The 13,105-nt window shown below is 41.2% G+C and overlaps 1 protein-coding gene across 11 annotated transcripts in view; it reads right to left on the reverse strand.

The window, feature by feature from the left end:
* sash1a (SAM and SH3 domain containing 1a) overlaps positions 1–13,105 on the reverse strand; it is a 233,329-nt gene that overhangs the window by 34,655 nt on the left and 185,569 nt on the right. For all 11 annotated transcript variants that reach the window (XM_044168074.1, XM_044168077.1, XM_044168071.1 and 8 more), the window contains one exon: positions 8,702–8,830. In XM_044168074.1, coding sequence (XP_044024009.1) covers positions 8,702–8,830 — 129 coding nt within the window. The remainder of the gene's footprint in view (positions 1–8,701; positions 8,831–13,105) is intronic.

Here is a 13,105-nt window from a genome sequence, read left to right on the forward strand (position 1 = left end):
AATAAATGAAATGGCAGACACACAAGGGCAAACAGTGGAAAATAGCACCATTTTTAACCACTCTCCATTTTACAAATGTTGCTGAGCTTCTCCAGCCCACAATGTCTGTCAGGGCTGTTTTCACTATTACACAGGGCTGGTGCTTGCATATGTCTAAAGCAGGTGTTCCCATCATGGCATATCCAGATACAGATGTGCCGCAAACCAAATGCTTCTGCAGACCGACACAGGGACTACACAATCACAACAAGTCTGAAACTTAGATTGCAACTTGCAGCATGTGATTATTTAAAGCCAATGAACGGCCTTGAGGGATTGGCCGAGTGCATAGTTTCTTGGTTGTGTGTTCTTGAGTGCTTTTGAACTCTCATGGAGGAGATTACACAAGTCCCTGCACTCACACTCGCCCAATGCTACCAGTCTTTTACTATGGGATTTTAAGCACCACAGAAACAGATGGGTCAGCACTTTGCTTAAGGGTAGTGACCAGATTTTCAAAATGTGGATCAGGGACTCACAAGCCTGAATCTCTAAACTTGAGGTTACCGTCATATCAACATTGTTAATTTCTAGTGGTCATTTTCTTGCCCACTGCACAATGAGAAATATATGGCTTTACTCTCCATGTGTCATTAATCCTTCTGACATACAGGTAACCAAGGATAACCAAACCCCTATTATTTGCTTCAGTTATGCTAAAATACCACAAGGCAAAATGACAGCATATATATTGTGACTTGAAAAATATTTGTGAAAACAGTAATGCATACATGTGGCAGGCTTGGGAATATTATGAGTATGTAGACTATAAAGGGCATGTGAATAAGCTTACAGAGGAGGTTAGTCAACAAGATGCAATGATAGCTGACCTCTTTTGAGGAAGTATCAACGTCATGGTATTGGCAAGATTCATCAGGTCCCAATGAGAAGAGAAAACATAACCTAAGACAAGTTCCTGTTTCTACTTTCTGTCTGACTTTTTATATTTTACCAGATACAGCAGACTTAGAGCAAACATCTCATGTTTCAAATGCTGATATTACCATTTCTATTTTTATACATGTGCAAGATCTGCCTATCCTACCCAATGAATCTTGTTCTCTGTTCCTCTATGGGACGGTTGCTGAACTTGAATATTAACACAAAACTTTACCTGGTATACCACTGGTAAAGTTTTATTACAAAGAGTAAAGTGATTTTACTCTCATATGAGAAAATCCCAAAGATGTCTTTTTTTCAAGGCTGAAGATTACTGAAATACATGGCAACACTTCCTGTCGAATCAGCTTAAGGTTAAAGCTAAGTTGCTAAGTGAATTTCCTCATCATATACAGATAGGACAGAGTTTAAATTCTAGTCTATTAGTTTGGCAGTCAAGTCAGCATTTTAACAGGTTATCTTACAGGAGGGTCAGTATGCTTGAATAAAGGAGATGATTTCAGCCAAGTAGATTAGGTCAGCAGAAGCAGGTTGGGGGCTGCTAGGTGACTGGCTTCCTAAAACCATTAAATGGTACTTGATGCTGCTGCCAGAGAGAAAAGAATAATTGAATCTGGAGTTTCCCAAATGTAGAGCAGGAATAGGAAATTAGTTGTTTTTGAGAAATGCACATCATTCTCTATCTCCACACCCAGATATTAGATTGCAGGATAACAGTCACAGCAAGCTGGAATTAGAACACTTCCTACAATTGGTTCGTCATGCTTCCTAATCAGAGTGACCTGTAGTTTAACCTTTTTTCTTCTTTGACTGGGCTTTGGGCAAGGGACTGCAATTCTTCCACACTCTTCACCCTCCAAGCTTGAGTCAGTGAGTGGCTGATAGTTAAAGAACTTGGAAGTGACATAACCTCCTTTAAGAGCTCTTTAAGCCTGCAGGTCATATGAGCAGGAGAGCTTTAGTGCTGAGGTGGCTAAAAGCCTCAAAATTAGCCCGAACCCTACACTTATCACAACTGTAATCAACTGAAGGCAGGCGGTAATAATGTTAGTGAGACAGTCTGTCTGGCTTTATCTTTAACGTTAACTTTAGCACTACAAGTCTTCTTAGCCCATTTGCCTGTTTATCTATTTATCTGTTACAGTGATCAAGCGAACGGAGGCACGGGTCCGGACATTTCTTTGGAAAGTAAAATCAAGTAATGTTGGAACAGCTCTGAAACAATTTGTCCATCCCAGGGAATATGGTGATTCCCATAAGTCAGAGAGCAGATACCTGACTAAGGTCATAAAAACTTCTACCAGATATACAGAGGTACAGGGATTGGTCTCATTACATTGCCAGGTTGCGCATAGGACCTGAATGCCTTTTCTTACAGAGGCAGAGCAACAACACATCTATCCCTTAAACAAGCACAGCTTTGTCAATCAGCTCTGTTTAATCAATTGCACAGTCCAGAATAATGTGGGTATAAAAAGGAACAAGGTGTGTGCTCACATTCACAAATACCGCTTCACAAAAGGTAGCAGTAGATTGGTTTTGCTATCAGATCCTCTTTGATGGCTTCTCCGGACTGCAGTGACAGGACAGATATGCCAATCTTGCCAGTGGATAACCACAGGCAACGTGCCAACTGATTGTAAAAATGATTTTAAAATGCACTGCCACACTGTCAGCTCACTTCCTAACAAACAACACACATGAACACACACAAAAATACACAGCCAGACACAGACCATGACATACATGCCACCACAAACATAAACCTAGATGGATACCCAAACCAAGAAGCACCTACACACACACACACACACACACACACACACACTCAACTCGCCTCCACTTTCACAGACAGAGCTCCTAAGAGACAGAACCACAAAGCAGTTCTCTGTTCCTCCTACTCCTCCTCAGCTTCCCTTTACTCCCTTTCTGTGCGTGCCATCTCTGACATGGAGGAGGGGGTGAGAGGGTGAAAAGATGAGGAGAAGATCAGTGAAAAACAAACAAAACCTACATCCCGTTTGCCTTTCACTGCAGATCTGTGAGATGAATTTGTCACAGTGCAGGATGTGGAGAGAAAATTCAAGTAAAAGCTTCCACAGGCACCGCTTACGGAGAAGCAAAAGTGAACGGCGAAGAAGTTGGCAGCATAACCGACACAGTTTCTAAATGAGAATATCAAATTGATGCATTTTTGAGGGGGTGTCTGTGTGTGCAAGACTTAGATCTCACAGCATACTTCCAGAGGGGGTATGCTATCCTTTACATGAACTTACCAGCATCAGCTTGAGATACTGCCCTACTTTCCCTGAATTGGCACATACGCATGTGAATGTGTTTTCCCTCTAGATGTCCACAGGGATGTTTGTGCATAATTCACTCTGTGTTATGTATGTACATGCAAGTGTGGTATGAATGCAAGACTCTGATTGCTTAAGCGTGACTGAGAGCTTCGTCTAATGAGGATCACTATGTCTGCAGACAGGGAGACAGGGAGACAGTGAACAGAACTAAATTCTACTTTGCTGCAGCAGCACCAGACTCTGTTAATGAGAGCGAAAGGATAGAAATACAGATGGATGTGAAATAGCAGCAGTTTAGTCCAAACATGACTGCAAAGCCCACCAAAGTCATGAGTTCCCACAGTGTAGTTACTGCCAACCTCAGAGGCAAAAGTAGGTGGATATGCGGCAAAACTAGAGAGACCAGGTGGCTTAGTGGAGGTACGCCAACTGGCATGGTAGGATGAATCTGGGTGGGTGAGTATGAGGTTGCTAGGTAAGACTGCGCATATGTAGGGACAGGCACCAACTGGAAAGCCTGGTGCAAGAACCGAAAAGACCAGTATGGCACGGTATAAGCCGGCAGAACCAGCTCATTTGGAAGATCTCATAGGAAGATCTACACACACACACACACACACACACACACACACACACACACACACAACTGAACACAAGCATATACTGCCATTTAAATCTCACACACAAAAGTGGGAAATACATGTTCTCAGTGGGCAGTATAAACCAGAGTCTGCCATGCTACCTCTGCGCTGCTTCACGGTTAAATTAATTTACGAGAAACAGAAAACCATCAGCACACTCAGTAACACCTCTACCTGCTTCCTTTCCAGAAGGCTTGAGAAAGTGTGCATGTGTGACTATGTGCATACTTGCAGCACAGGCACACGTGCTTCGTCAGTGTGAAGCATTCCTAAGCCTTGTGGAACATCACTGTTTTGGTATTTCAAGACAAATAACTGAGTTATTACAAATTCCAATGAAAGAGTCACAATCTCAATGCTGACTAATAAATTATACAATAAAATTACAAATATACTACTTGCTTTCCACAAGGGTTATGCCAATAATGGAGCTATGCCAACATCAGCTGAAAGTAATTTTATGGCAACAAAGCCTGCCATTTCAGCATGTTGAGTTGCTATGTTTCTAGGCAAACCCTGAAGGTAGAAAGGACAAATAAGCAGCATGACAGAGTTTGTCTTTCTTCTAAACTGTAGTTTTAACCTAGCTGAACTGACCCACTTTGACGAACATACTTCATGCAGGCATTAGCACATCACCCACGCTGTTCCTCACCTCATGGCAAAACAAAACACAAGTATGTATTTGAGTCTTGACCTGCAACTGTCAAGCTACTCAGCTAGAAAACCATTACAGAGCATTCCTGAGGCTAGCAGATCAATGTGACACCAGTTGAGGCGTTTTTGTGTCAAAAGTGTTTCGATTAGCGTTGTGAACAGTGAGACCAACAACTGAAGGATTTAGGCCAAAGCATCAAAGGACTTAATCTTCAAGGCCTCCTTGTTTATCCACAACTTTCAAATTACTCTCAAGGATATTACCACAGATATTGTTACAATGTCTCATTATGGTTTACAGCATGTAGAAATGTGTAAAAAGGTTCACCCCACAAATTCCAAAATGATCTTTCTTGATTTATATTTGATGTACTTCATCTGTTCCATCAATGTGGTTTGAGAGACATTCTAATATCTAGTTGTTTTCCTCCCATCGGCTATATACGATCATCCACCCGACCAACCAGTCTCTGCACGCCTTCTCTTGTAGCTTCTATGTCCATGTTTGCATGTTTTCACCTTCAGTAGCAACTACAGTGTTGAAGAAAAGATAGCAAAAGAAAGTAACAGACAGATCTGATAAATATCTAATCAAATTTAAGATCAAAGATCAAATTTGAAAAATTTTAAATTCACTTTCTGAACAGAAAAAGACAACAATATCTATACCTCCTAACCCATCTGTAAAAGACAAGTATCTTGAAAAAGGAGCAATCCTACAAAACTCAAAATTAAATGATATATAAGTAAACACTAACTTATTTGCATATAAGATAGGACACCATGTTATTTTCAGTGGACCGAGTCATGCTTGATGTTTTTGTAAGTTGTTAAATAGGTGGAAGAGACAAGAAAGATTATACACTTAATTATACAAATTATATCGACAGCAATTACACCAGCAATTATCCACAACATAGGTCTGCTTAAAGGATGGATCTGACGCTCTAAATATCACTAATTCTGCAGTTGAATCTTTACTTTTACCCTTTGGTCTGACCTTTCAGTGACCTGTCACTTGAAAAAACACAGTGTGTTTAAGTTGCTGAACTCTTTGCTCTGTTTAAATGCTTCCTATCACTTCCAACAATAAGCCTTATGCATCGCCAAATCAACATGCCAGTGAGAGCCATCCTCACTATCTCTGACTATAGAAGCGCTGGGAAACTGCATGGTAGTGTTAATCCATGGGTCACATTCCCAAAGGGGGATGTTTATTTAACCCCTTTTGTCCCACTACTCAGAAAACTAACATGAAAATGCAGAGGCACAACCCAGCAGAGACAAGGCAGGAAGTGGGTACATCGATAGTCATCTCTGAGAGAGCCTCTATCATCAGCTCCTAAATTGGAGAGCTCCACGTTTTACCACAACAGACAGCCATCACTTTGTCAACTGAGAGGCCCCTCAAGAGCTAGCAGACACATTGTGCAAGAGGTAACAAACACAAATGTTAAGCTCCACACATTTTTGTAAAAACGTTAGTGTTGCAAGAAATTATTTCTCAAGAAGGGAGCCAATAACCCCCAAACGAAACCAAAAGGTTTCCATTAAAAAACCTGGACTAAGAATTAACTTGAGAATGCTTTGGAGAACAGAAACCTAAATAACAGGGCTTCTTCTTTCTCTTTGGTGTCAAGATGCTCACCACAGCTAAACTGTAGACACTAGGGCTTTCTTGTGGGAATTTTATAAAAGCAAATTGGCAAATGTGTTGTCGGTAGACAAAGTTAACGTACATAGACTCTGAATCAGACAGTCATCATACGTTAACCTTAGGCTTCTCTCTTTTGGCACCGTGCTTGACCTTGTCCAGCACCTCCTTTATCTTGACTTCTGCCTCCTCTTGTACTCTGAGGGGGGAGGCCAGAGAAGGTGACCTTTGCCCCATAAGTCGCATGCCTCCTGACCAAGTCTGATTTGGAATGACTGAGTAACCTTCTTGTTCCAAAAAAGTTACAGTATGAGAGATGTGAGATTGAAGTTTTCCGCCAAAAATAGAAAAGAACTGCCCTTTAAATTTGGTGTGGAGAGAAAAAGAAAGACAATGACTGGAGAGGGAGTGGGTCTTTTGGAGACATCCTGTGCCCTTTAGAAGTGACAGGTCTTTCCCTAAAAGCCAAGTCCCTCAGGAGTGCCACTTACTAAATGTCCCCCCATTAATGTGGCTCTTGGACATTGTGACCTTCTCTAACCATCTGCTATTGGCCCTAAGGGAGGCAGCTATATGACTAATTTCTGGAGACACTTCACAAGATACAATAGTCACTCTCTTTCTGACTGGGTGTCCATTCCGCTGTGCTTATTCTCAGTTCATCTTGGTCTCTAGTGCTCTGCCTGTATTTCTCCCCATCTCCTCTTGTGAATTACTTGCACAATGTATTTCACTTTTTTGCTCTAGTTTTACAGATAGTGTGCCACAGCCTTTGAGACTATGACGGTATCCAGCCCAGTGGAAAAATTAAGCTGGAAAGAAAGCTGGCTATCGATACTCTTTAAACTACTGTACTGTAACAATATTACAATATAAGAGAAAGAATTTTGTCTTAACCTACTCTTACCTTTGGTAGCTTGGTATAGAAAAGGCTGCTCTAGACTTGAATATTCCCCAAACTTAATTTTAGAAAAGGACTGCACTGAAATGCAAGGCAAAGTTCAATCCATATAGCGTGGGTTGATACTGCACTTTTGAGAGCTCTCCATAAGGTGTTGTCTGACCCATATTCATTCCTTCCTTCCTGTTTTGTCTCTACTCTTCTCCTATCTTTTGGTGCCAAACTTTGTAGAGTGGTGGGACAGCTGCAGGCTCTCACATTCTCCACTCCTCCTCTTCATTCCCCTCATCCTCCTCTGTTCACATCCTTATCCTACTCCTGTGCTGGGCTTCAGGCTCAGGGCCCAGTCAGCTCTTTTCCTCTGTTCTTACACATGGGCAGCAAAGTCTGCCCTGGTTGCTTCCTCTCCCCCTGTTTGATCTCCTAACACTATAAAATGTCCAGAGGTAATCCACATTACTGTGAAACTCACCTGATGGAAAATATACACAATGGCCACACAGAAAGAACACTTAACCTATGATCAGATGCAAAATGCATCTACTTATCCACAGCTATGATTTTTTTTATGCTTTCCAATCCCTCTCCTCAAAGCTGTGAGAACATGATGTCTGCCTGCAGTCATTAAAAAGAAGAGCACAATAAATCACCTATCCATCTAAGCCATACCTGTCAACCCAACCAAAACCACATGGCTGCCTTCAAGCAGAAGAGGCCTCCTATTGAACTGGAAAACTAGTAATGACAAAAATATATGAGCACAGACAATTTGGACTGGGGCTAAATATCAGCGAGAGCAAAACCTGTGAAGGGAGAAGTGAATTATTTTGTCAGGCAGTACTATTATATTTGTGACACCTATATGCCTCATTTTATTTAAGTTGGATATTTTACTTTCAATCTATGCTGTAGAGTAGCAAGTCCAAGTCAGAAAAATACAATAAAGTCGCAATTTTATTTATTTATTTTGAAAATTTAGCACAAATGGCATTTTCTAAGGGTTCAAACCAATTAAATTCACCATGAATAGGTCATAGAGCAATTACGAAGTTAGCATAATACTCAGCACTTGCTCTTGTATTTGTGGACCTACTGGATAGTTAGTTGCACAGAGCTATGCCCACTGTAGCAGCACCAGCAGCATTCCTTGATACATTTGTGTGCAGCTTGGCAACCAAAGGGGTGCCCCACTACCCTACATCCTTATGAAAAAGACCCCCAAACCCCCCTATGGACCTCCACAACACCACTGCATTCACATCCAGAAAAGGCATACTGCCTTTGGGGAAAGTCTTAAACCTTAGCACACATTCATGTCTGTTCCATCGCTGTTGTTCCTTGCCAGGTTGTTGGCTAAGATTGTGGAAATTACACTCTGTAAAGCTATGAGACTATTCTAAAAAAAAAAAAAAAAAAAAAACGGTCACCATTAAAGGATTTGCAAAAAAAATTATCATTTGTCCAAAGCAATTTGAAGGCATGCAAACTGAGTAGAGAGATGTGTGAGAAATGTTGTGGCTGACAGCTGTTTTTGCTCAAACCATGTTGCTAAGCAAGTTTGTTTCTTCTTTTGTATGTGTGTGAGTTTGTGTGAGTATGCATTTACCATGTCAATCTCTTGGGAGACTCGTCTTTTGCGTAGCTCTTCCATGCGGTCACTGACGTCACTGAAGCAGGTGTTGTAGTACTCAGAGTACTCCTGGGCAAGGTCATCTATGTTGCCCAGAGAACCATCCTAGAGAAAGGAAGAGAGGGAATGGTTTACACAGGGAACTACAACATCCTGAGACAGGAAAGCTGATAATCTGGGGGGGGGGGCATCATTGCAAAAACTCCATTTGGACAATTTGTTATTCTAACAGTAAAACTAGTAACAAAAGAAAAACTTTCAGTTTCTGAACTCCATATTTACAGTAAATATAACATCATACCAGTGCTTCAGGAAGTTAGTACACTGTGTGACACACAAACACATGCCCCTCCATCTTCTCCAGTTACTCTAAGCACAGCTTTATAAAACCACTGTTACATACAATCACAATTAGTGGCATGTAAAAAGGTAATACAGGCATGCATTTGGTTAAACCTGGCATGGCTTGAGGGTGGCATAGGGATACAAACAATCACTCACACATCACCACTTCCATCACTGCCTCACAGATTTAATGAGCTAACTGAATAGTTTGTTTGTTTTAGAGATGATGAGGACGAAAGTTATGAATTTGTATGTGGGTGGTACCACTGATTTAAAAAGCTGGTGCAACTACTGCAAACTGGTAAAACACACATATACAGAGGCGTGTGTTGTTCCTATTTACCAAGCTACTCACACACTATATACAAACAGAAAAACCTAAAAATATCAAGTCCCATTCAATGAGTGTCTTTGGCCAGCCATGGATTGATCCTGGGTTTTGTCTTTATCGAGGCTCATATCAAAGATGCCCTTTACCTCCTCAGACATTCACTAAACTCCAAACCAAACACACTCTTCCGGTTAGCTGTGTTTGGATCAGCACAGTTCCTGTCTTTGTGTAGAAGACATGTGTTTAGGATTGATGGAGGAAGCTGTGCTCCAAACAGTAACAACCTTACCTAACAGAATGCTCATGGATACAATGTTCTCTAAGTTACTTTTGGAATCATTAATAGTGCAGCAGGTTCAAACTTGGGTTCTATGAAAACAAGCCAGCGAATACAAACTGTCAACACAATGGGCTTGTATCATAAAGCAAGATTATGAACTTAGCTGTGGTCAGTTGCTTTTAAACAAATGATCTGAGTTGCAGTCAATGTAGTTATCCAGCTAACTAGTCATGCTCCATAAGACCAGAAAACATGCTGAAAACTTGGGTTAGCTAAGCCCTTAACAATGTTTGCAGTACGTAGAGCAAGCTCTTTTGGTAAAATGTGGGAGAGAAGACTGACTCCCATCTCTTTCCTTGGTAAAAAAAATAAATAAATGTAGGCCATTCTGGCAATGATGGGCAACTGTTGAATATTCATCAGTGTTGATCTAATCTGTGCCAGGCAGACAGCTAGCATTGAGTCACTGTGCAGGGTCCGAACAGTCTCTCTCAGTCTCTGTCTTTCTCAACCGGACTCCCTATCTGGGTGCCAGGCCACAAATGAATGGATCACTGTGAGTGTTAGTGAGTGTGACACACACACAGACACACACACACACTGGGGCATAGGGCCCCTGTGGACACACATTAGTATGCACACACATACATGCAGGAGATTTCAAAAACATTGGACCAAAACAAACTAAGGCAGGCCGATCATATACAACACAGCTCAGTGGACTGAGTTATGAAAGGGTCGTTACTGATTGTGCATTGAACACAACAACATCACTAACAAACACACATGTTTCGTCTCAAAAGTCCAGTTTGGCTTGCTGTGACCTATCCTCCCGCTCTCATTACTTGAGAAATCCTGTTCTGGCCAGACTTATGGTTCGAGATGACTGAGATTCCCAGTGGGAGCACTCCCTGAGCAGACACATGCTTTCCCCTTCATTCTTCACATTGACAGAAAGCACGTTCTCATTACAGAACTCCAAGACGTTTTAATCACCATACACATGCCACGACTGTGCTGATCTATTTGCCACATCCAGAAGATAAGAACCCTGTCCTTAACACCAACTCTTGATTGACAGAGGGCCAGTCCAGTTGGTGTTAACAGTGATGGATTAGTTGGGTCATAGCAGCAGAATTAATTCATCAAGCTTTGCCAACATTGAATATAAACCTCAGCTGTGGACAGGTAAAGCTGCATGTGCTGTTCTCAAACTGATGTGTGTCTGTGACGTGTGTGCAAACATTCATGTGTGTGCGTAGATAACTGGGATTCCTCCAATTCTCCAGTGGCATGAGCTCATGTGGGTCCAACACAGCTGACCCTCACACCCCACCTCCACCACAACCTTGTAAAGTGATACTGCATATGCTGTGTAGAGAGAGCAGATGCCTTTGGGAGAATTATGGCGGGTGAGGGAACAAGTTAAGAAAGGTAAATGAACTATTTTCTCAGGATGTTGGATTGACTGTGTGTGTCAACAGATTAGCGAGCCTTTAGTTTACATTTTAGAGAGAATCTGCCGACGTGGGAGTGTAGGTGGAAGAGCATGGAGGGATCTGACAGTGGTCCACACATCCAGTTTGGAAATGAGGGCAGGGGGTGGGAGTGGGGGGTGGAGGCTGGACAAGGGATGATTTGTGGGATACTGACTAGGGCAGCTGGTGGGGTGAGAGGAGGATAAAACATCTGGAGTCTGGGAAGAAAAAAAATCGACATCTATAAGAAAGATTCTATGTATAAGTATTATGCTATGTATAAGTATTATGCTTTCCAGGTCAGATAAGCTGTGGAGGCACAGCTTATCTGACCTGGAAAGCATATGGGCCATTGTGTGTTAGCATATTAAGCTAACTAATAACCCTTAAAACAATTCTCACTCTAAAAATATCATTTGAAACAATTTTAGAAATGAATTAACAAGAATAAAAACATCTAGTTTCATGGAGGTATGTTTGAAATGGAGACTAATACTGTTTCAGCTGATGTAACTGCTTCTCCACCCTGGATGTGAGGGAGGCCAACTCCCAGTTTTGACTCGAACAATAGAAACAATAGTTATACAAAAAAACAACCCAAGCAAAAATGTGTGAGTGAGTTTGTGTTTGTGCATATTTACAGTAAAGAGTGTTCAAGCTCAAGATATTGTCTACTCAATCGAGATGGCTACTCTCAATGTGCAGCTGAAATTTGTCAGACGTCAGTGAACAGAACTGTGTTGCATGTCACTTCTGTTCCAAAACTTTGTGCAACTCAAAACAGAGAAAAGGCTCTGAGAAATGTTATGGGATACTGCTGTAGAAGACACTTGTAAAAAGTACTAGTCTGTGTAAAATCTGTAATCACTGTGAGTTAGTGGCTGCCATGTTTTTCCACCATGAAAACACAAATTGCTGGTATTGCACCACAGTGGATAAATATTTCAGTAATGTGTGATAAGATTGCTACTGAGCCATTACCAAGTGATTTACACAATATTCATTCAAGATTGCTTTGGAGGGATGGAGATGAATAGCATACATGCCAGAATTCCAATATATAAATATAGTTCATTCCATCTCTCATGGAAAAAAATCAAATGTCCTCAGCTTTAGTATAGGAATATATGTACATGTATATGCTCTCTGGGCTCACAAAAGCCAGCATGGTTGCACACATGAGAACGCAAAGAGCATGAAGACCCAGTAGCTTCTGCTCACGTAATCAATTAGCGATGGCATCCCTGGCATTCTTACTACCACAGAAGTTTGTCTCTTCAGACATTCAGTAAGTCAGTATAAATCAGCCATTGTCACCATTCACACAGACCAGGGTCTGCTACTGCAGTACTATACACATCACTGATAAACCATAGAATTATAGTATAACATATCTTATATACATATATTTTCTATACAGTGTTGTTGACTAGACAAGTTCATTAAGAGTGGTTGCTCTAATGTGTCTATGTATTGAAGTGGTGTAGCGTACTGTGTTTTCTTAGCCTTGTCACTTTATGTAAATCATCTCAGGTCATTGCATTGGTCTGAAAGCGGTATAAGTGGGAGCAGTAATTGTGCTCGAGTTACAAGCTCTGCCAATGTGATTTTTTTTTTTTTTGGGTGGGGAGAAATCTGGTGAAAAACATTTCCTGAGGATTGACATTTAACACTGCAGTGTTCATTTTTATGTTTCACATAAATACTTCGAGTTAGGTAACAAGCTCTTCTTTCTATTATTTTAGATAAACACACTGCTAAGAATGAGCAGTCCACAGCTGAAGTGACAATTTCTTCAAGACAGAACATCTGAATGGCACACCACTGAAGCAATCTCTTGCGTTATTAAAAAGATTCCACAGCCAGCATGCAAGGCACTGATAACTTGGGTCTCCTTACGTGCTTAGGAATCCCTGCCAAGGCGCACAACTAATCTCGTGATCAAT

Source organism: Siniperca chuatsi, linkage group LG16 (genome assembly GCF_020085105.1).
Source record: "Siniperca chuatsi isolate FFG_IHB_CAS linkage group LG16, ASM2008510v1, whole genome shotgun sequence".
NCBI classification, from domain to species: domain Eukaryota; kingdom Metazoa; phylum Chordata; class Actinopteri; order Centrarchiformes; family Sinipercidae; genus Siniperca; species Siniperca chuatsi.